At 51.4% G+C, this 22,929-nt stretch overlaps 9 protein-coding genes across 9 annotated transcripts; 6 read left to right on the plus strand and 3 right to left on the minus strand.

The window, feature by feature from the left end:
• Window positions 1–6: 6 nt before the first annotated feature.
• On the minus strand, window positions 7–2,259 carry J4E82_009608 (uncharacterized protein; the record flags this gene model as incomplete). Its single annotated transcript, XM_051735831.1, has 1 exon — window positions 7–2,259. The coding sequence occupies one exon, from the start codon at window positions 2,257–2,259 to the stop codon at window positions 7–9; it is 2,253 nt and encodes a 750-aa protein (XP_051584427.1).
• Window positions 2,260–2,958: 699 nt separating this feature from the next.
• J4E82_009609 (uncharacterized protein) lies at window positions 2,959–7,438 on the plus strand (the record flags this gene model as incomplete). The annotated part of the gene is made up of 3 exons (XM_051735832.1): window positions 2,959–3,133; window positions 3,191–6,659; window positions 6,748–7,438. The coding sequence occupies 3 exons, from the start codon at window positions 2,959–2,961 to the stop codon at window positions 7,436–7,438; spliced, it is 4,335 nt and encodes a 1,444-aa protein (XP_051584428.1).
• Window positions 7,439–8,177: 739 nt separating this feature from the next.
• Window positions 8,178–9,362, plus strand: J4E82_009610 (uncharacterized protein; the record flags this gene model as incomplete). The annotated part of the gene is made up of 3 exons (XM_051735833.1): window positions 8,178–8,198; window positions 8,277–9,263; window positions 9,327–9,362. 3 exons carry the CDS (start codon window positions 8,178–8,180, stop codon window positions 9,360–9,362), a joined length of 1,044 nt encoding a protein of 347 aa, XP_051584429.1.
• A 1,816-nt stretch (window positions 9,363–11,178) lies between these two features.
• Window positions 11,179–12,859, plus strand: J4E82_009611 (uncharacterized protein; the record flags this gene model as incomplete). Its single annotated transcript, XM_051735834.1, has 4 exons — window positions 11,179–11,514; window positions 11,568–11,744; window positions 11,804–12,091; window positions 12,149–12,859. 4 exons carry the CDS (start codon window positions 11,179–11,181, stop codon window positions 12,857–12,859), a joined length of 1,512 nt encoding a protein of 503 aa, XP_051584430.1.
• A 79-nt stretch (window positions 12,860–12,938) lies between these two features.
• On the minus strand, window positions 12,939–15,091 carry J4E82_009612 (uncharacterized protein; the record flags this gene model as incomplete). Its single annotated transcript, XM_051735835.1, has 4 exons — window positions 12,939–13,577; window positions 13,622–14,134; window positions 14,185–14,965; window positions 15,018–15,091. The coding sequence occupies 4 exons, from the start codon at window positions 15,089–15,091 to the stop codon at window positions 12,939–12,941; spliced, it is 2,007 nt and encodes a 668-aa protein (XP_051584431.1).
• Window positions 15,092–15,940: 849 nt separating this feature from the next.
• Window positions 15,941–16,822, minus strand: J4E82_009613 (uncharacterized protein; the record flags this gene model as incomplete). Its single annotated transcript, XM_051735836.1, has 2 exons — window positions 15,941–16,414; window positions 16,649–16,822. The coding sequence occupies 2 exons, from the start codon at window positions 16,820–16,822 to the stop codon at window positions 15,941–15,943; spliced, it is 648 nt and encodes a 215-aa protein (XP_051584432.1).
• A 784-nt stretch (window positions 16,823–17,606) lies between these two features.
• J4E82_009614 (uncharacterized protein) lies at window positions 17,607–18,476 on the plus strand (the record flags this gene model as incomplete). The annotated part of the gene is made up of 2 exons (XM_051735837.1): window positions 17,607–17,772; window positions 17,833–18,476. The coding sequence occupies 2 exons, from the start codon at window positions 17,607–17,609 to the stop codon at window positions 18,474–18,476; spliced, it is 810 nt and encodes a 269-aa protein (XP_051584433.1).
• A 643-nt stretch (window positions 18,477–19,119) lies between these two features.
• J4E82_009615 (uncharacterized protein) lies at window positions 19,120–20,049 on the plus strand (the record flags this gene model as incomplete). The annotated part of the gene is made up of 1 exon (XM_051735838.1): window positions 19,120–20,049. One exon carries the CDS (start codon window positions 19,120–19,122, stop codon window positions 20,047–20,049), a length of 930 nt encoding a protein of 309 aa, XP_051584434.1.
• A 1,416-nt stretch (window positions 20,050–21,465) lies between these two features.
• On the plus strand, window positions 21,466–22,383 carry J4E82_009616 (uncharacterized protein; the record flags this gene model as incomplete). The annotated part of the gene is made up of 1 exon (XM_051735839.1): window positions 21,466–22,383. One exon carries the CDS (start codon window positions 21,466–21,468, stop codon window positions 22,381–22,383), a length of 918 nt encoding a protein of 305 aa, XP_051584435.1.
• Between the last annotated feature and the right edge of the window lie 546 nt (window positions 22,384–22,929).

A 22,929-nucleotide genomic window follows, 5' to 3' on the forward strand; every position in this document is an offset into this window, starting at 1 on the left:
ACAGCATTACTCTCCAGGCCCATCGACCACAGCCTCCTTCCCCTTCTCACTCCACTCCCCTGCACTCGCATCCACCTCCCTCATCCTACTCTCCTTCTTCTCCCCCTTGTTGTAAAATTCCCTGATATCCTCGCACCCCTTTGGTGTTCTGCAAACCTTACGTGCCTCTTGATCCGCCGTCTTCCAAATCGTCTCTCTAACCTCCTTGCCCACCTTCTCAATCGCATCCATGGCCCAAATGACATCGAGATGCTCGTAGCCTTCAATGACCTTGGAGTGTACAACATCAACGTATGGTTCTCTTCCACGCTCAAAGCGACGAAGTAGGCGACGGCCGTCGACTAAATCGTCGGAACCACAGACCCAGAGTGCAAAGGGGGGAGTCTGTGGACCGTACCACGCGTACCGTTCTGCCTCTTTTCTCTCACCCTTCTCTTCCTCCCTCTCGTCATCCAAGTCGTGAGACTGTTTGTGAGTTTGGACCTGCTCGTGTTCCATCTCCTCATCCTCCCTATCCTCCATAATCTTCTCCTCTCTCGTAGCCAGAATACATTTTTGCCGTGCAAAGCACTCTCTTCCTAGCCACCACCTCATACTCTCCGCACTAACATAAACCGGCGCGAATTGAAACATGCGGTTCCGCAAATCACGCTCCCATCGGTCGTCTGTCCAGTTGAACAAAAAGGCAAAGACGCGGTATCCCATGGACCCATAGAACCTCCCTGGCAAGAGACTATGCATGATCATCATAAAAGGAATGAAAGCGTGAATCCCAAAAACAGTCCGAAACATATTTGGACTGATAACCTGCATGAACTTGAACTGCGCTTTCCCTATCAGCTTCCCCGCATAAGCCGCAGGCGCCAGCCCGCAGAAGACACTTATCTTTTCCCCAATCTCGGGTCGTTGTTCCTTGGCCAACGCAACGAGCGTCTGTGTAGTTCCCTGACTATGCGCCACGAGTCCCAACTTCTCAAACCCAGTCTCTGATAGAACGCGAGAGATGAGCGCGGGAAGGTCCATGACGCCCATTTGACGAATATTCCACGCCCACATGCGTGGATCTCCGTATTGCAATGTGCAGTGTCGCGGCTTGAACCCACATCGGTTGTTGCCGAGCCAAACGTCGTAACCAGACTTTGCGAGGAAGAAAGCTAGACTGTCGTCATCATTGGTGCAGTAAGCGCCGGCCGATTGCAAGAGGCCGTGTATCATAAGCACCGGATACTTTTTTTCGCCATCCGAGTATTGCGAGCCGGTGACGTGCGTGCTATCTTGGGGAAAGAGCTCGGGGGAATGGGGAGAGCGCGCAGAAGCGTCTGTACGTGAGTACTCGCGCGGGTTGTAGAGGTGCCAGAGTTCGATGATGAAGCCGTCTTCGGTTTGGACGTTGAAGATCTCGCAGTCTAGACCTACGCGGCGGGCGTAGTGGCGGACGTCGCAGACCAAAGGATCAGGACCGCCTTCTAAGGGTGAGAAGTCATCGATTGGGCTGCTGTCTTCCCCAGACTCCAGTTTCTTGGCTGACGGTGTGGTGTCGTGTTTCTTCCATGCTCTTTCTGCTTCGCGACGTGCGCGCTTTCGTTTGGTTTCTTCTTCGTGGAAGGGGCGCCGTTTCTCCGGATCTCGAAATGTCAGGAGGAGGAATAGGTGTTTGCACATACCCGGGAGTGACGTAAAGCCAGCGCCCAAGACAATGACGAGCAGAAATAAAAATGACAAGATACCCGATGAGAATCGAAAGAACCAGCATTGACATTGCCTCATGAGTGTAGGCGGTCCGTACATGGGGAGAGGCGGGAAAAGAGGATTCGTCTTCCATGGTGCTTTGGAATCTCCCAGTGGAACATCAGATTTGCCCTCACCATCCATCTCTGCTTCTTTCGGAAGCAGACCATGTACCGTCCCATCTTTCGCTTCTCTCAGTCGCGGTTCCAACGGTTCTTTTTGCGCCGGATCACGGTCGTCGATACTATCTCGCAGCTGGTTCAGCTTTGTCGCTTCTTCAAGCGGAACGGCAGGTAAGCGATGGCCGTTTGCGGTTTCGACAACGGGGTCTTGCGGCGTTATGAAGCGTGCTTGAACCGCCTGTGTAGAGCCTGTGTTCTCATCTTCTTGGTCTGGTGTGTATTGTCCGAGACGCTCGGCCTGGTGTGCGAAATCTGCTGCGGCTTGTGCCTTGGATTTGTTCTTCTGTTCGTCGTGGTTGAACTGCTCTTCAATACGGTGTTTGACGGATGTGACAGCGGCACTCGGCATGTTGGTTTAGGTAAAGTCGTGCGGTTCGACAACGGTGATGTGGAGAATCCAGGGTTCCGCGGAGCATAAGTACGGCTGTTCGGCAGCTCAGACGCTTCCCAGTGTTATGTTCCCAGTGATGTATTCCCAGGTGGATGGTTGCGATCGTCGGAACGCGCAGAAAGGGTCGTGAGGCACAAGGGCGAGGTTGAAAGACGTGAAAGACATGTTGCGGCTTTTTTGTGAATTGATATTTTTGACGCGGTGGCTGCTCGCGCCTTGGTTGGAGATAACATTACGTCAGGGTTGAAGAAGGACGCGGCAAATCAACAAGCGATCTCCAGACGGGATGCATGTCAACTACCGCGTTTGGAAATTTCATAGCGGGAGATGGAAGTAGGGTTTACTGTTGTGTGGCTATGGTTTGCATGGCGTTCGCACTGGTTTGACATGTGAAGAGACTGCGGACTCGACTCCGGTGTCGAACTATCAGGAGTCACTGCAAGAGCGAATGGCGTGCCTGTTGGATTACTGTCCCCAATCAGTTCAGTAGACGCGGGGGCTCGTCGCACGTACCCATGCATTCCGAGCGGACTAGCTCTGCCGAGGCAATGCGGCTCTACTACTATCTGATGGTCGGGCTCATGGCATGCAACAAACAGAGAGCCGCCAATGCTCACAACACTGTCCATTGAGGCAGACACTCTCCAGTAATCCATCATGGACGCGCAGAATGGAGTCGTTCATGCACACAAGAAGCGACGGAGGAGACGTCTTGACCGCCCTCCTATCCCGGCGCGATTACTGCTCGACGACCGCATCAAGGGCGAGGTCGGAGTGCTGTCGGAGGACTTGTTCAACGACCTGTTTCCTGGATCCAGAAGCAGGAGCGCGGGTATGTGAAGAGCAGAGTTGGTAATGAGTGTGCGAGGGAAGTCGCTGACAAGAGCAGCAACGAACGGAGACACGCCAGACTCGCATCGCGTTCAACACGTCGCCATAACCCCCTGGCTACCGAGCTCCATCGTCGCTTCCCAGAATACCCCCTGGACCATCCTGCCCGTGCGACCAGCCGACAAGACGGAGAATGGCACAGCGCGTCCGCATTCGTCTCTCCAGATCCCAGCGTCGTCCCTCGCCCTCCAGTCGTTTTCGCACCTCCTCCAGAACATCGCCCCAAACAAGACGCAGAGGCGAGACACACCCATCGAGGTGCGCATATACGATGTTGTACCCGTCGGGCTAGATACCGTCTATGTCAATCTGGACACGGAAGCGCTGCGGAAGCTGGACGAGGTGCATGCAAAATTCGGCGGGGGCTTCATTACCCAGATGAATGGTGCATCGCGAGCCTCCAAGAGCCGTCTGGAAGCCAACGGGACAATGGGCAAGGCCGTCGACCTCGCGACGCAAGAGGAGGTTTGGCGACAGGCCGTACGCGAAGCCCTACAACTACCCACCGTCCTCCACACTGGCGATTTGCTTCCTCTGAAGCTACCCGCTCATCCCATCACCCACGTCCCACCTCCGCCAGCCAAGATCAGCGCCTCGGAACCTGTGTCGCAAGGTCTCCTGCTACCGAGCACGAGAATCGTCATACTCCAATCGCATCGCAGCAGCTCCAAGCAAGCTGTCCTCCTCCCACCCGTTAAGCAGCCTGCGACTACCAATGGATTCGGCGACGACGACGAAACCGACGATACGTCCAACGATACCTTCTACTCCGCAGCAGAAGACAACTCGCGCAATGCCTCTCCGCCAGACGAGGAATCTACCGATAATTTCGAGTCTGAGCTCTCTGAAAGCGATGCTGGAGATCTGTCCGATGAGTCCGACGACATCATCTCGCTGAATGCGCCTATGCTCCCGCCTCAGTCCTCCGGTGTGCTTTCGTCCTTTACATCCGCAACGCCCCGACCCGGCAACTTCCGTACCAACGGAATTGCGACCCCAGGATCAGTCTATTCCAGTTTCACGGCTACGACAGCTCGTGGGCCGACAAGCAAGAGCAAGGTGTTCAAGGCCCAGGGGCTCCTCCAGAGCGTTCCGGATGATCTTGTTCACCCAAAGCCTGGGAGCGAAGACGACGAAGAAGCTCGTGTATTCGTCGACATAAATACACTGGTCAAGGTTGGCTGCTTCTCGGGCGACTGGGTGAAGCTCGAAGGTACCGAAGCCCCTTCGTCACATCCCCTCTGGGGCTTGGGCGCATTCGGACGAGCAGACGAAGAAGAGAACACGAATTGGCGCCCCGTCAGGGTCTTCGGCTTGCCAGAAAACATGTCCAAGAAGGTGGCACGATACCCCGTCCAGAAGACTTCGGATCTTGATCGACGAAGCAGCTTCTCGGGCTTCTCACAACCAGCCTTGTCGCTACATGCCTATCTTTCACCAATTCTTCTTGCAAACCTAGGCAGTCCTTCTCACCTTCGTATCACCCCATTAACCCCCAGCCAGTCTTCGCATCTGCCTAGGAGCGCTATTCAGAAGCCGCGGTTGAACAGCTCTTCTTTGCCACCATCCGCTAAAGAGGTCACACTCCTAAAAGTATCAACACCTCTATCGTCCGATCGTTTACTTCAACCTAGTTTGTTCGCTGCCTTGAAAGACCACTTTGAGCAAAAGCGGCGGATAGTGAAGAGCGGTGACCTGATAGGCGTATCAATCGACGAGTCCCTTGGTCGTGCAGTGTTCCAAACTACAACAGAAGAGGACGTCGGTAACGACGAGCTTCTCGCGAGAGTCAAGCCAACCGCTAGTGATGAAAGCACAAGTGTCAGCAGCCGCAATCCAAAGGTCGTATCGTGGTTCAAGATTGGCAATGTATCAAGTCCTACTCACACGTCTCACGATGGCGAAGAAGTTGATATCTGGGGCGGCGCTGTGACGGTAGATGCTGCTAGCACAAAGATGGAGATGAACGGTAGCGAGCAAGGCAAGACGCCAGCTCCCATCAACAATGCATGGCAATACTATCTAGGTGCCAAACGAGCTCCTGTATCAAGCTCTCAAAAGACCATGGCACTGGACGAACTGCCTAAACCTTACATCTCGTCGCTGCGGAGACGATTGCGCGAACTCATGTCCGTGGCTACCAGCCCTCGAGCCATCCACCTAGGTCTGCCACCTATCGCCGTCTTGATTACTTCGACCCAACGTGGCATTGGCAAGTCTACCGTTGCGACGAAAGCTTGTGAAGACCTTGGCCTGCACACGTTCTCCATCGATGCTTTCGATATCGTCACTGAAGGCGGTGCCGGAGGTGGCGATGTCAAAACTGAAGGCTTCCTGAAAGCTAGGGCCGAGCGAGCTTTGACATGTGGTGCTGAGTTTACAGCACTGTTGGTCAAGCATGTCGACGCACTCAACGCTGATCGTATGAACACAGCATTAAAAGAGATCTTAGCCGACTCTCGCGTACTGATCGCAACAACAACCGAAATCGACAAGGTACCAGAAGGTATCCGCGGACTCTTCACCCATGAGATTGAGATGACAGCCCCTGACGAAGGCGAAAGAGAAGGTATTCTTCGAAGCATCGTCGACGACGCCGGCATCCGTCTCTCCCCTGAAGTTGATCTAGCAAACGTCGCCGTCAAGACTGCCGCCCTAGTAGCTGGCGACCTCGTAGATGTTGTCGATAGAGCTCTTGTCGCAAAGCAACAACGCCTCGAAGCCCTCGCTGTGTCCGCTTCAAAATCGCTTACCCCACCCGACACAATCACCACTCGCGACATTGAACTAGCCGGCGGTCACTTTAGCAGCAGTCTCACAAAAGCCGATCTTGACACCGCCGTCGACGCCGCACGTAAGAACTTTGCTGATGCAATCGGCGCGCCCAAGATCCCCAACGTGGGCTGGTCTGATGTGGGAGGTCTCACGCACGTCAAAGACGCTGTCATGGAGACGATCCAACTTCCTCTATCACGTCCTGAGTTGTTTGCAAAGGGCATGAAGAAGCGCAGTGGAATCCTCTTCTACGGCCCTCCCGGAACAGGAAAAACACTCCTTGCAAAAGCCATCGCCACGGAATTCTCCCTCAACTTCTTCAGCGTAAAGGGCCCTGAGCTGCTCAACATGTACATTGGTGAATCGGAAGCCAACGTCCGCCGTGTCTTCCAGCGCGCCCGTGACGCGCGTCCTTGTGCTGTCTTCTTCGACGAATTGGATTCCGTGGCGCCGAAGCGCGGTAACCAGGGTGATAGCGGCGGCGTCATGGACCGCATTGTGAGTCAGTTGCTCGCTGAGCTCGACGGCATGAGTGATGGCGGCGAGGGTGTGTTTGTTATTGGTGCGACGAACAGGCCAGATTTATTGGACCAGGCGTTGTTGAGACCCGGCCGTTTCGACAAGATGCTTTATCTGGGTGTGAGCGATACGCATGAGAAACAGCAGACTATTTTGGAGGCGTTGACTAGGAAGTATGTTTACATCTCTTTTCCCTTATGTTTCAGTCATTCAAGAATGGAGATGATGGGAAGAGGTTCATGGTTACTAACGATTTGGCAGATTTACTCTTCATCCGTCCGTTAGCCTCGCCCGCGTATCCCAAGGGTTACCTTTCACATATACAGGAGCAGACATGTATGCCCTCTGCTCCGACGCCATGCTCAAAGCCATCACACGGAGCGCCAAATCAGTCGATGAGAAAGTCGCAGCATACAATTCAACACATAACCCACCCATTACCATTGCTTATTTTTTCGACCATCTCGCTACAGAGGAGGACACGGCTGTCATGGTGACAGAAGAAGACTTTATGGAAGCACACAAGGAGCTGGTGCCTAGTGTTAGTGCGGACGAGTTGAGGCACTACGATAGGGTGAGGAAGCAATTCGAAGGTGCAGGGAAGAAGGAAGGGGCCGAGACGAAGAACGGTACTGCCGCTCCTCCTCTAGCCATCGAACAAGCTTCTAGTGCAACAACGGCCAAGGGCAAAGCGAAAGCTCCTGTCCACGAGGACGAGACCGAAATGGTTATCCGCACAGAAAACGTTCAGCTGAATGGTAATGCGGGTGTGAGTGGAAATGGACTGGCGGGTGGCGGTGTGGATATCAGTGGTGGTAGTGCGGCAAGCAGTGGCGGGAGTAGCAAGGGCAAGGGCAAAGCGCCGGTGAATCACAGTCAGGGAAAGAGTAGTGTTGACATCGCCGAAGGAGGATTTGGAGATGCAACGCAGGATGACGATCTGTACTCTTAACTTGTTTTTTTCTTCTCCTCGCACCTTTTTGCTGTTGTAGATATTAGAGATTTTTTACATGGCGCCGTATTTTTTAACTTTCCTTGTGATTGTGCCTTTTCCATTGAACTTCAACTCTGTGTATAGGGTACTCTTGCCCGGGCTGTGTTCTGTACGTTTCTCCTCCCTGCTTTCGGGTAGAACATCTCAACTTCAAGGCAGCGTGGAGGGTTCTGATTCATCGAGAGTAGAGTCTTGTTGGTTGGTGCGCTCTTGTTGTGGGAACGCGGCGCAAGTGCATGATTCTACGGCTCCGCGGTACAGTAACAAGTTTCCTAGATGCAAATGGTAGGATCACACAGGTTGAGTGTTCAGGTTCAAGATGACGGTAGATGGTTAGTCGGAGACTCGGAGCTTCGGCCTTGGTAACATGAGTAATGTGATGTCGCGCCCAAGTCTTACTATGCACTTATTGTCATTGGTCACATGACCATGAACCGTTGGTGCCGAGGTCGATCTATCTTTACCTAGGTATAGCTCTTATCCTATTCAAGTTAATCCGGTAGACCTACGTTACGATTCACTCGACGTGCTTGTCTATAGCTGTGGTCATCCAATTTGTACCGTGTTATGCGGGAGCTCCGGATAGGAGTAAAGTATAAGTTGTGACATCCATCTAATCTTGTACTATTCTCCACACGTATGGTACTTCTACCATCAAGTTGCGCAATTGCCTAACATGACAAGTCACCCTTCCACCATGAAGGCGGCGTTAGTCGTAGTAAGTCAGCCTGTCACCAATGACTTATCCAACTTCAGGGAAAGATAAAAGCAATCATCTAATCAACGCGACACACAGCGTTCCAAAGACTCCTTCACCTTTGAAATCAACGACGTTAGCATTCCCGAGCTTAGCCCCACAGATGTGCTAGTCAAGCTGTCCGTGACTGGAGTATGTGGAACCGACATGGCGCTTGCATCGGGCAAAGTGGGCCCCACACGGCAGATCCTGGGCCACGAGGGAGTTGGGTACATTGTGGCCAAGGGCGAAGCTGTATCGGCTAGCTCAGCCAAAATCGGGGATCGCGTTGCCATTGCCTGGCTCCGCGACATCTGCGGTAAATGCGTGTTTTGCTTGCAGCCCGGCGGCGAGGCTCGCTGCACGGCACAGCTCAACTCGGGACGCAAAATTGATGGGACGTTTGCGGAATACACCGTCGTGCCGGAGAGGTATATCATAAAGATTCCAGAGTCCATCGCAGCAGTCGAGGATCAAGTCATCGCGCCCATTGTATGCGGCGGCGTCACGGCATACAAGGCGCTCAAGATCTGCGGTGCGGTCGCTGGGCAATGGGTTGCAATTTCCGGAGCAGGTGGCGGTGTCGGCAGTCTGGCTGTCCAGTACGCCAAAGCGATGGGATACCGTGTGTTAGCCATTGATGCCGGGAGCGAAAAGGGCAGGTTTACTTTGTCAGCTGGTGCGGAGGAGTACGTCGACGTGCTTGCTACTACCAACCTTGCGGACGAAGTCATGAGAATCACACAGAACCGCCGTGCCAAAGCGGTGCTTGTGTGCGCCGGCGTCAGCGCTGCGTATGAAAGTGCGCCTAGGCTGCTAGGACCGTCCGGTACAATGGTCTGCGTGGGGATTCTCCCTCCAGGTCAACAAGTCCCTTACGAGCCGCTGCTTATGATTGATAATGATCTTAGAATCATTAGCTCTTCCGTGGGCACAAGAGAGGACATGTATGAAGCGTTTGAGTTTGTTTCCCGTGGTTTGGTTCGCCCAGTGACGACACAGAAGCGGTTGGAGGATCTGCCAGAGCTTGGTAGAACGCTTGGCCAGGTGAGTGGACATACTGTTAGGGAGTTGAGGTTCGAAATGACGCTGTTACTGACTGTGCACTAGACAATTGGAAAGCCTGTAATCCGATTCAAGCTATAGGTTTTATGTGAAGTAACATTACTGAAGACTACAAGTACAGGAAGAGACTGTATCCGCTCATTGACTGGTCTGCATGTTCATTGCCATGTCGACACATGATGCTTTGTATCTTAGTCTCGCAGTCTACAACACGGAAGACTGGACTAATAGGTTTTACAACCTCGCTCGTTGCTGCTGCACCTAGTGCTGTGTAAAGCTCCAGAAATGTATACAGTGCACACTCATCTAGAACTCAAATTTAAAATCAATACTACATTTTTGTTCCCTTGTGCAAGATAGTTTCTACACTACGGGTGCGAAGTCCTTTACTTCACTCTTTCTACCACCCCGTTTCACCTCAACCTTTTTTTCGTGAAAAACATAGTATCCAAGTACAATAGTTCGCCTACAGGTCTTGCGAGGTGCATGTTCGACGTGCCATTCGGAATGCTACAAGTGGCCACATCAGAATTCCCCGATTTACCCCTTTGTCTAAGTATTTGATACCTTTATGTGGATGTATCAGATCTCATACGTGAAGCAATATCCAGTAACGAAAGACTCTTCATTACTGTTGTGCGGCAAGCATCGTGGTCCATCCCTCGCGCATACAGCTACCACTATTTGAGAAACAAAGCGGCCGGCAAGAGTAACTTGTCCCTATCTCTGGTTCCTATAATCTATGGGCCTTTCAACTCTAATGAACCTTTGTTCGTGAACCTTCCAGAAATCCTGCTATCCGGCGATACATTTCCACAGGGTTAGAGTACATAGGGAAATGCCCACTCTCTGCTATTTCTGCCAGCATCACACCTTCGCGCTCTAGCCGCCTCAAATACGATAATCTGCGGTTCTCCACCCCAAACATAAACATCTTCGCACACGGCAGCCTGAGAAACATGCCCAGTAAGTCTTCTTCGTCAGAATATCGCACCATGGACTCGAAAATTGGTCGCACCGCGTGAGCGCGGACACGCGATCTCAAGGTACTCGCGAACAGATAGTTGCTGTACGACTTGGTCGCACACGTACGTTGAATAAAAGCATCGAGAAAGTCTTCTGGATCTTCGGTAGGGAAGTCAAATATCTGCCGGCTAAGAAAACAGTCTTCTGGTGCCAGATTTCCCTTGATGTTTACAAAGCTCAGTACTCGGTCCGGGTGCCGGCTCGCAAGCAGTAGTGCGGTCAGTCCGCCCATGGAATGGCCAATAAGGTGGAATCGTGGTATTTGAAAATGCGACAATATGGCTTCTGCTGTTTCGACCAGGAAGGGAATGGTTGATGTGGACGGGTTGGCGCTGTGTGTTTGTCCACATCCAGGAGCGTCGTAGGCGATATATGCATGGTGTTGAAGGAAGGGATTGACGGTTAGATCTGCGAGATCTTCCTTGCTGGAGCCGTAACCGTGAAGAAAGAGGATTGGGGGGTTGGAGTTTAGATTGTGGATTGTCGAGATGGTGAGGCTTGTGCCTTGAATATGGATAGGCACTTCTGTGTATGTGAGGGCCATTCTAAATGATGGAGATGCAGTGTGGTTAGGCTGAAGGATGGGGCGGCTGCAGATATCTCGTCCGCATAGGGTGATCGATCTTTGTGAAATATACCTTGACGTCGAATCATTAACAAGTCCGGCGCAGACTCGTTTCGCCGTGCTGATGAGTCTTTCAGCATCATAGTGGGGCCGGATATGCGCCTCGGAATGCACGCATGTTCACCGACGGCATGCGCGACTTTTCACCGAACATGACTGTTCAAACAACAACGAAGCTCAGATGTCATCATATAAGACCATCTACCCCCGAATCCACTATGCAAGCCTCATCCCGACCTCATCGTCATGCCCGAACTCATGAATGACGCAGAGAAAGCCGTGCCTGTTGGTGCGCCAATGGCGCCCGAAGCAATCGTTTCGCAGCCGCCCAACACGTTGAGCAAGACTGAAACCAGAGCGTCAGAAATTTTCGACAGTATGCCCATGTGGCGCAAATATGTCATCGTCTTCGCAACAAGTTGGACAACCCTCGCTGCATGCTTCTCGAGCACTTCACTCCTCAGCGCAAGCACCGAGATAGCAGTAGATCTGCACACCACCCCCGAAGTCGTCAGTCTCTCAACAGCAGGCATGCTTTTCGCCATCGGGTTGAGTTCGTTTGTGTGGAGTCCCATAGCTGCGGTGAGTCTTCATAGCAGTATTGCCTACGACAACGTTGGAGCTAAGTAACATAGATTGTGGGGCGAAAGTTGGCATACAATGCTTGTGTCGCGGTACTATTCAGTTTTACCATTGGTGCCGCTGTCGCGCCAAACATGCCCGTGTTTGTCACTATGCGCGTGCTGTCTGGCTTGCAGGGTTGTTATTTTCATGTTGCTGGTCAGACTATCATCGCAGAGTACTTTCCTCCTGTAAGTAGTCCACCCACATTCCAACACAACAAATGCTGATATCAGATGCTCTGGCGTAGGTTCAACGTGGTACTGCGAATGGCTTCTTCCTTGCTGGAACAGTTCTGGGACCGCCTCTCGGTCCTTTGGTGGCGGGCATCATGATGACCTACTCGACTTGGCGTAGTGTCCTGTGGCTGCAAGTCGCGATGATCGGTCTGGCTTTTATGCTCGCGCTATTCTTCGTCCCAGCGAGTAGGACAGATGCGCCGGCGCTTACGTTGAACTTGCGTGGACGGACTGCGTTGGCTCAATTCAACCCACTGCCAGTCTTCAAGCAGATGACCTACCCAAATATCATCATGACGGTACGTAACATGCAATAGCGTTGCATCACAAGTAAAGAAGCTGACCGTCTTCATCAGCATCTGAGTTGTGGCTTCCTTAGCTGGTCGCAATACTCAATCCTCTCCGCACCTCGTCATATCCTCGTTACCCGCTTCGGCCTTACATCCCCACTGTCCTCCGGCCTTTTCTATCTCGCGCCCGCGACTGGCTTTTTGCTTGGCACAATAGTTGGAGGACGCTACTCGGACATGACGGTAAGGCGATATATCAAAATACGTGGTGAGCGACTACCACAAGACCGGTTGAACGCGGGGATGCTATCTTTCTTCCTGGTGATTCCCACAGCGTCTCTCGTGTATGGATGGGGTCTGCAATATGGACCGACGTCAAGAGCCGCTCTTGCACTACCGATCGTAACGAGCTTCTTTACGGCGGCTGGACTCCTGGCCGCTTTTGCGAGCTTGAACACGTATTGCGCTGAAGCGTTCCCGAAAAAAAGGAGAGGAGTAATTGCGGGCAAGTACCTTGTCCAGTACACATTCTCGGCTTGCTCAAGTGCTGGTGTGGTGCCCTTGATGGAGGCTATCGGCATCGGCCCAACTGCTACCATCAGTACCGTGCTGGTATTGGCGGCTGGTGGGTTAACGTTCGTAACGGCTAGGTATGCCAGCTCCATGGTTGAACGAGTGGATGCAAAGGATGCTCGTCCTCGAGCAGCATGGAGTTGGCCGAAGATGATTTCAACGGAAGCAGTGTTTCCTATCGCCACGATTGGTCCTCGGCGTTAGATCGTGTACACACGTGTGCCTTATTCAATACATTAGTCAATCTAGTTGCGAAGATCCAGTCTATCCGTGCATTGTTTGTTCAGATATCTCCACCCACTCCCCAACCGTCCGCCCACCAGTATGGTGTCTGCAATTCATCAAAAGCAGGGTTACTGAAAGCTTGAAGATCTAGATCGGATTCGGAAAGAAAGTAACGAAGGGAGGGATCAGCAAGAGCCATACCAGCGGTCATTGCCTCGCTGGAAGGAGGAAGCAATTGCTCTGCACTGGCCACTGACGGTTGCTGTGGTCGACCTAGCGCAAAGCTGGTATCTGCCACAAGTTGCATACTCTGCTCTATCGCATCCATATGCTTAACGAACTCTTTTGCGCCATAGTTACCGCTTTGAGCAAGCTGTCGCAACAACTCCACCGCGTTGTTGAAATCGTCACCGTCTGCTTGACTCCGCGGTGACTGCAGAAGACTAGAAATAGCGAGGACCGTAGTAGCTGAGAAGAGGTATTGCGTGTCGAAATAATCCAGCGTAGCCAAGGATCCGTGAATCCAGGCTTCCGTAAGGATGCGATAACTGTGACGCGCGCATTGAATGCATGTTTCGGCAAGTGCGAGAGCGCCTTCAGGAAGGTTGCGTTTGGGATCGATAGTTGGATTTGACCATGACTGCTTGTGGCTGCGGAGAACATGTAGAAGTATCGGTCGTGTGGCAAGAATACAGCACTGTCAAGGTCAGCTTGAGTTTGATGTGATCATAGTAAACAAACCTGGTTGAAGCGCAGATGTATGTAGACAATGTGGATAGGTGCTGAAGTGTCGTTGTCCTCGAGATGAAACTTAACTGGCAGGTCGTCCATCCATTTGGTGAGATCCTTGAGCATCGCCTGAACCCTTTTGGAAAACGAATCGTGATGGTTTCTCCTACTGTAGATAGCTCGTGTCAATCGAGCAGCAAGTTTGGCCAACTTGATGCTATTCAAGCTGTAATCAGTGTCGCCAAAATCGCCTTCTTCTGCAGCATCGAGACCGTCACTGCTGGGAAAGTCTACCATGATATCTTCATCAGCAACAGATACTGGAAGACCGAGTTTTGATGCGCATGATCTATCAAGAGCATATGCAGACCACCATAGCCGTACGCGATGCTCTCTCGCAAGCCGATCGGGGCACTGATGTTCAGGTATGTTCATATTCATGCCCATGATAAGACCAAGTCTACAGGCGGAGCTTGCGAAGATGTAAGCCGAATGGCGACGATTGACAGTGAAGGAATAAAGAACCTTGCAGGTATCAGAGAATGTTTCCGCTTCATGTTTTTGGTGCCACAAACCAATAGTAGGGTGACCTCTATGGTGTCCATCTGCGGCCGCTCAGCAGGAATGCTAATCATCCTTCTTGCTTGAGCAAAGTAGGCTAAGCCGGGAAAGGCCGCATCCATTGAAGCATGCTTGGCAGAATACACTTCGCCCAGGGCGAATAGTGCTAAAAGCTTACAGATGACTACCCGGTTACCATTGCCGTTGTTCTTGATAGCGTCTTCCAGGATTCTCGTGACTTGGCTCTTGCGTACGATATGGTAATATTGGCAGACGGTAGACAGGGCCACTTTGACCAAGAAACGTGCTCTTGCAGGTGACGGCCAACTAGACGGGGCTTGAGACGGCAGCATCAGGTAATCGTCTTGTACGTGGTCCATTCGAGGTAGATGCTTGGTATTTCCTACGGCAAGAGTCTGGCGGAATCTTGTCGCAAATGCTGCGTCGGCAGCTTCCCCAACGTGGATAGGTACATGCTCAGAGGAAACCGCATGGAACCAAGGCCTATCCTCAAGTAGTGGATTACGCACGGCTTCATTCACAGCTGTGTTGCTTTCGAGAGCTTCTTCGACGGGAACAGCAGCCTGAGCCAACCCGGAGGGGCCGCTGCGTAGGCGCTCGAGATCCTTTAGACGCTCGTAATCCTTTAGCAGTTCATTCAAGTGATGTTCACTGAGCTTGATTTGTCGGTCGCGCGATGGATACACGCAAGGCGTCGTTTCAGCGTTATCGCGGCAGTTTGAGCATGGGTGGCCTCCCGAGCATTTCACTTTGCGCGAGTGACATCTTTGGCAACTACAAACACTATTAATTTCGCAAGAGCGTGTGTAATGATGAGTCATCTTACGCGACTGGCTTGCTGCCCCTCTTTTGCACCGAACCAGCCCTCAAAGGCTGTGTTGGTGAGGTCGTCGGTGGCATGCTGAAGGTTGCCGAAGAGTCAGCAGTGGCGAGGTCGGAGGTTTGTTGGCGAAGCCGAGAACGTTGGAAAAAACCGCTCACACGGCGAGTGATCACGCACGCCGCCGAAACTAGCTTCCATTATTATCGCCGAACACGCAACGACGAGCTTATGGCATCTGGGTACTAACTGCATACCCAGGCACCTTCTCGGGAATGCTAACTTGGGTTGTCCTTGTTTACGAAACGCTACTGTCCCCACCTCTTCGGTCTTTTTCATCCGTTATTCGGCTTACCTTCAGCCTGGTCTCGCGTACTCGCACTCGCGCTTCCAGACTTCTCACAAACTCTAGAAGAATTTGAATACGACTCCTCCGTGCTGATGTACGCCTGCAAAGATTGCAGAGCGAGGCTGCATGCTGACTGTATCCATTTACTGTATAACAAAGCAAACAAGTCGGAAATGTGCGCAGCGGCTGGTAGTCGCATTTAAGACTATATGAATCATTGCTAATGATGTGTCTTCGTACAGACACTTTTTCCTTCGTCTATTTCTTACCTCGAGTGCTCTCCCTCTAATGGAATGGAATTTTCAAGCTTACTCCAAGTGCGTTGATCATCTTCTCAGATATCCTGCATGCAAAGATTGGGCAGTGGCGTGTGGCCGACGTTAACTTGGGATATTTCTATTCTCAACCTTTCATGGTACTTGGTGGCACCTGCATGGGTTCTTCAAGATGTACGTAGTTATCGTTGGGTTTGTAATATATGATACTGATTTGCATACTATTCTTCCTATACCGATAGACCAACGACGAATTACACGGTTTAGTGGCAAGTATACATAAGCAGTAGAAGAACCGCGGTTCCTCAACTGTCAGACTCCTCATCGCTGGTGTGCCAGGCTACGCCAGTGAGTTCCAAACGCCTATCCAATAACATCTGTCTACATACCCCCTCGAATTCCATACCATTCGCCACTTGGCCCTCAGATGGATCGAGGAAGAGTATTTTGTCATCAGCGCAAGGCCAGGAAATATCATACATAGAAAAGGCCCACTGATCAAACCCATCCGCACAGACCACGTGAATTTCTTCTACGTTCTTAAAGTCTTTGAGTTCTCGTTTCTCAGTATTGAACCAAGCCTCATTGCTATTCTCGCGCTCAAACTTAAGTCGCTTGATTTTTGATGCGATTGGTTTGAAAGCACTGAGATAGGAATTTCCAATGTCTACCATGTCGATGTCAAAGTTCAACCAGACATATCGCCGCTCGATGCTAGGTCCGTAGATGCCAGTCACATCGAGTTTGTCGATGAGGTACAGACCCTGTGGCCTGTGTTCCTCGGGCAGATCAAACGGGCGTCTATCGACCATGGTGGGTTCAGAGTTGCGTCGATGATGGCGATTCACACGGAATTCGGAACTGCTCAGATGGGAAGGACGCGAAGGACTGGGAGGGCTCTCGACCCCGATACCGTACCAGTACGTCGCGTACATACGCCGCTCGGTATTCCGTTGAGTGCCAATATCGAAGAAAGCTTGTTGATACAACCTCTGTAACTCATCTCGGGCCACTCTACAGCACTGTAGCGGTCCAGGCACCGGTGTGGACGATATCAAAAAGGGATCCCGATCAGGCTTCCAGTGTTCGACACGGACTTCGACGGTGCGCGGCTCAACAGTGCACCTCCATATCTGCCTTTGAAGCTCCAATGGTAGTCGAGGGAATGGGTGGAAAGTGGACGTCATGTTGGATAATGCCCGAGTATGCTTGGTCTGTCACCAATAGCCCGATGAAGTGGTCAGCACAACGGATTGATATGCTATCTCACTAAGCAATGTGTTTAATGATGGAATACGGTGTAACAAAAGTTCCGTTAACAGGATTTCCGTAGGATCCGGCTCAGCTTTATCAAGTCTGCTTCTATGACAAGGCTGATGCAGGTACTGGATGCTGGTATCCAGGGGCAAGGGGCCGCTAGTTTACTTTAGGCGGAACGCACGAGACACAACACTACCTAAGATTCCCCTTCTTGGCACCTTCCAAAACAAGCCTTCTTTCCGCCGCGCCGCATGGCCCACACTGCCGGGTAGCGTGAACGTGAACGAACCGCGGGCGACTACATACAACATGTCAAATTTCACTCATGCACTTGGCGTCTTGACAGTGGCGCAGCGGAATTAGCGGAGCAGGACGCCACTGCGAGTCGACCAGCGGCCTTGCCGAGTTGGCTGGCAAATCCGCAGGAAGCAGCTGCTTTGCACAGATTCCCTGTAGCCGGGGGTCTCGATGGCTCGCTGAAGGATTCTCGATATTGCCTTGCAAGGCTCGATTGACTTGTGTTCTAAAAGCCGGCATCAGTAGTCAAAGGATGGTTCGGACCATCGAATCACCTTACGCCAGAGCCGGATCTTGTCTCTTCTGTTCAACTCCAGCAAGGGTGCTATACATCTCCCCATCACCTGCTTCCATCCCTCAGGAAAATCTTTTTTGAGCCTTATCCATCAGCTGCTTCCCCTCAAGCCAATCTGCATGATGAGAACCGCTTTCCCCCTGTTGCTTGTGGCCTTTGTTCAGCGAGTAGCTTCCTCACGCTATCCGCTCCTCCAATGGGACCCCGAAACGGTCGAGGACTGCATCGAATGGTACGACAACGGCCAAGGCAAGACTTGCGAATACGTGCGCGAGCTGTACGGCTGTAAGCCCCCTTTGCACAGCCGATGGTTTACCCATACTGATACTGTATCTTACCACTCAGACACCGCAGCAGAGTTTAGCGAATGGAACCCATCAGTCGGCCTTGATTGCAAACCCTGGGATTGGCAATCCTACTGTGTTATCACGCAAAGGAAATATGACAGTATCCATCCAACGACAACCTCCTCGAAGGTGACCACCACCACCACCAGCACGAGCCAAGCTCCTTCTCTTGGGCCTTCCCCTACCTCCTGGGACGCCTTGGGATGCTACGCTCAGAACCCGAATCGCCCAATCCTTGAGAAGAACATGGATCCTAACGGAGATGCGTCTCTAAGAGTTGCAAAGTGCAAGGACAGCTGCTACCGCGACGCCTATACTTTTGTAGGAGTGCAGGAAGGGAACCAGTGTTGGTGCAGCAGCTACGTGGCTGGTGAGTTCACCAAGAACCAGACTGACTGCAATATACCCTGCACTGGTAACAAAGCGGAGTTTTGTGGAGGCAAAGGCGTCATCAACGTTTTCAGAGCATTGGAGAACGCTGCGCCAGTTACCACGATCAGTGTGACTAGCGCCAGTGTAACTAGCACCAGTTTGGCTAGCATCAGCGTGACTAGCACCAGTGTCAAGGCAGCTGCCGCAAGCAATAGCGCTATCAAGAATAGGGCCATTATTGGGATACTTTATAGAGCTTGTTGTCTTTGATCAAGAACGGCTTCATACATACTGTGGTGGAGTATATCTATGGCTACATATAATCTAACACTATCTCTTGTATCGAGCGCCCGTTTTGGTGGAGCAACTCCAAGTTACTCTACTACACTGAATACACTGTGATCGAAGCTTGACCCTTTACAAGGGTCATTAGTCTCGACTAAACCAAGATCTTAGTATAGTTTTTATTCTTCTGACACGACCTTATCCAGCCTGCGTGTTCGGGACAAATTATTGCTCACCAATGATTGGTCTTGATCGAAGCTGCCTCGGGGAAGACTAGCGTGACTAGCGCCGAATTTACCAGTATCGTCCATACGGCCGTAATGGGAAAATCTCAACCTCCGCGACGACAGGCTACAGAAAAGCGTAGGGTCTTCTCTCAAAAGCTGGGCATTACTTCGGTAAAGCGCGGGGTTCTCTAGCAATAGCATACCTAGGTATGTCTGCATATTACTCAACAACGTCAACTAGTACCGGCCAGTGCTGCACGGCATTAGTCTGAAACCTTATATACCTGCTCGAAAAAGATATAAAATTAGCCAAAGCCCCAACTCTCTGGTGGTAGAATCGGGCTTACTACAATCATTTGTCTTCCTATCTATTCGTCAACGACTATCTACAAGCACCCACGATGACAACAATCACATCTCCGGTGTTGGTAACGGGGGCAGCGGGTCGAGTCGGCAGTGTTGGAAGGCGTGTCGTTGAAATCCTACGAAAGTCGGGTTTACCGGTTCGCGCGTTGGTTCGTCGCGATGATGAACGCGCAGAATATCTTCGCAGCCTTGGTGCCGAAGTGATCATCGCCGATCTTACGAAGTCGGAACAGATCGCACCAGCTGTCGAGGGATGCAGGCTCGTGTTCTTTAGCACGAGTGTTGCATCTGATTATTTGACGGCCTCGGTGGTCATGACGGCAGCTGCTAGAGCCAATCCCGAGATTGAGCTTCTAGTCAACCTTTCCCAAATGACGGTTTCGAGAATGGATCTAACAAAGGTTACCGATTCACCCCAGCAAAGGGTTCATTGGCTAGCTGAACAGGCACTCAACTGGTCTGGAGTCCCTGTGGCACACTTACGTCCTACCGTGTTTCAGGAGAGCCCTTTTTTCTGGGGATTGCCCGCCAAGTCCATTGCAGACGCTGGTATCATCGCCTTACCGTTCGGACGAAGCCACACCAATCCAGTGGCTGCCAATGATGTTGGAGAAGTCGCCGCCGCAATGCTACTAGAGCCATCCAAGTACGTTGGAAAGACAGTTGAGTTAACTGGACCGCAATCCGCCAGCATGTACGACCTTGTTGAGGAGTATTCCTCAGCGCTAGGTCGTCCTGTGCGTTACATGGAGGTTTCCTTGGAGAGTTGGTTGGAGGAATCGCGCATGCAAGGTCGTCTTCCCGAACACGTTTTGCAGCATGTCACAACGATGGCCAAGCTTCACGGAATTGGGGAATACGATCGGGTAACAGATGCAGTATCAGAGATACTTGGTCGTCCAGCTGCAAGCATATCGGAGACAATAAAGGCTGGTCATATTCCCTTCGCACCTTTATCCTTGTAGAGAACCGAGGCTCTCTGTCTCCACATTCTCAAGCTCAATCACATAAGCAATTGCTGAATAGCGGCTCTAGCTAGCGATGTAGACGTCTTTTATAAGACCACATTCATTCCTCTTGTATGAGCTATACCAACACCGAAGGCATTCTTCTGTGTACGTATGAGTAAGACAATCGCCGTAAGACTCCAACGTAATAAAGCTTACCACTTTACAAGCTGTAATAGGTGTATATGGCTCCGCAGGATCCTCGATGCCTTCCAGTTGCAGTATGGCCGGGGGAGCAGCGACGCTGGATGGATACAAAGGGGAGCCGGGGGAGTAGATAGCCGTGTCGCCATTCCAGAAGCTGCGGCCGTCCTGGATGCTGCTCATTTTAAAGCTTTGGGGTTAGCAACAGCTACAACAACTTTGGGAGGACTTACTCAGGGTTTTAGTAATGCAGTCGGGTGTGAAGAAAAAGCAAAAGCTTAGCAGCGCGTTTTATTACAAGGTGCGTTTATGGTCTCCGTCCCCCTTAGTACCCGGTACTAGAGCAACTTTATTACGACTATGGTTGTGATCCTGATGGGCCTCTACCTATTGGCGGTTTGTGTAACTTGCTGGGTATTGTCTAGTATTTTAATACATTTTTAAATCGTGTCCTTATTGGCCCTCTTAGGCCGAAACGTTTGCCTTAGCCGCTTGTGACCGCAAGAAGGCGAGGGTTTGCTAAAACTCGTGATATTATTCGTGTGTAAGCAGTACCTACTACCCAGGTGCTTCTAGTATAGTGGCCGGTGGCCACTGGCCGCCCGAAATAAATAATAGTAATAGGTGTATATATTACGTTACACTGCCAAGGCATCTCAGTAGAAGAATTAACAGGGCGTTCTGATATATTCATATAGGAATAAAGCTTAGGAAGCTTAGCTACATCTCTGGCTTGGATAGTCCCTTTGCTTCTCACAAGGACCGCACCGAATATTTAGCTCTCCCCATCCACCTTGCGCTTCTCTGACCGTTGCAGATATGCCATACATTCACGTCGGTTGATAGTGTCTAGCTACCAACGATTGACTAGTCGATTTCTCTAACAGCTGTTGGTCAGGCTAATCTTGACGTTCGGCCCAGTAATTCGGCCGCTTTCGTTGTCTCAACACTGATGCCTAATCTTCGCCTTCTTGCGGTAAGCCGAAGTTCTTTTACCCCGCGCAAGCAGCTAGCCTGTCGTTCAAGTACAGTCCTTCCTTCCTCCGATCAGAACCTGAACCCCTACGGGATGACTTAAGAGAGCTTCCATCGGCTCTGCGTCGGCTGCGCAGCAAACGAGCACCTGCCACCAAGCACACTGCGGCCACTTTTACTTATCCTTGGCACCGAAGTACACTGCAGAATACGCAAAATTTGGTAACCTAATCTCGTAAGCCTACAATGCATCAGATGGAGGACGCACAGACTCGAAAACAGGTTCTCATTGATGCTGCAATCGACAACAACGAGCCGGAGCTACTGGGGCATGTACTGAAGATCAATGCGCAAGAGCGCATGGAGGATTACGAAAATCAAAGACTCATAGAAGCCGCGACAAGAAAGAATTCCCTACCATGCCTACGCTATCTCATCGAACACGGCCTCAGCACTGAGTATATTGATATCTCGGGTGGGGAGGTCTCAATTTCGACTCTCGAGTTCTTGCTTGCTCATGGCTGGGACATCAACTCGACAGGAACTCCACGGTCTTATCGTAGTCCTTTCATGTGGTCTTGTATCCATGACCGCGAAAAGCTTGTATGGTGCATAGAGCATGGCGCCAGTCTTGCGACGCCCTGGCAGGAGCCGCATAGAAAACCACGCGAGCCGATACTCGAAAGAGTCGCATGGGGTGGCGACATCACGACATTCGAGCTTTTACGTTCCAAAGGTGCTCCTTTGGGACCTTGTACGCTGCATCAAGCCGTGGTGCGCGCAGCATTTTGTCATGATTTTTCAGGCGACCCAGAAAAGGATGATGAAAAGCAAAGCCAAGGCAGAGCGCAGTATACCCAAAGTATGGCTATGGTGCGCTATCTGATTGACGTAGTGGGCTTGGATGTCAATAAGGAGGACTTTCCGCCTGACACCATATGGTTACAAGGCGAATGGGGGACGCCGTTGCAGTACATTGTGTTGGCTGGCTTGGACCCAGGAAGGAACGCACGTGAGCTAGTATGGTTCCTGCTCGACCGAGGTGCGGATCCAAAGGCGGCACTCGTGGAGGCAAAGGCGTTTGGTGGTCACGCGGCCTTCAAAGAGTGGGTGGAGGCTTGGGAGCAAACTAGAGAAGAGAAGAAAGACAAGAGTCGATGCACTGTCCTGTGAATATAACGGGCTTCATGCCTCTTCTTTTGTCAAGAACGTGCTTCTGATTGTGGCAAGTGGTGGACGAGCATGCTAAAGTTACTTGGTATCACCAGACACCAGACTAGGCTACAGATCAATCTGTATCATAACATTCACACAACTGCAGCTATCGCGCACATGGTCTTGAGCACTACCTAAGTACCCCGTAGACGCTTTGAAACCAGCACGGGAGCCCAATGGTCACTATACCTAGGGAAGTATCGTACGATGCTCAGTTCCCACTCCCTGCAAGGTCACAAATACTACTTCAAGATCGCTGGCCAACCCCTCCGCCACAGCAGTTTCCGCTTCCCTGACATGGTCGAAGATACGTTTACTCCCCCACAGGCCCTCATACCTCTTCAGATACAGTTTGCGCAGTCCCGTTAGTCTTGTCAAACCAGAGTTGCTATCAGTCAATCAGTCAGTTGTCAGTTCATCTTTGCGGTTCAAACTGTCAGTCTGGAGGTAGTGAACTGACCTGATTGACTGCCAAGACATTTTTTAGAATCGCGAACTGAGACT

Source organism: Alternaria postmessia (assembly GCF_024291825.1).
Source record: "Alternaria postmessia strain BMP 2775 chromosome Unknown scaffold_95, whole genome shotgun sequence".
Classification (NCBI taxonomy): domain Eukaryota; kingdom Fungi; phylum Ascomycota; class Dothideomycetes; order Pleosporales; family Pleosporaceae; genus Alternaria; species Alternaria postmessia.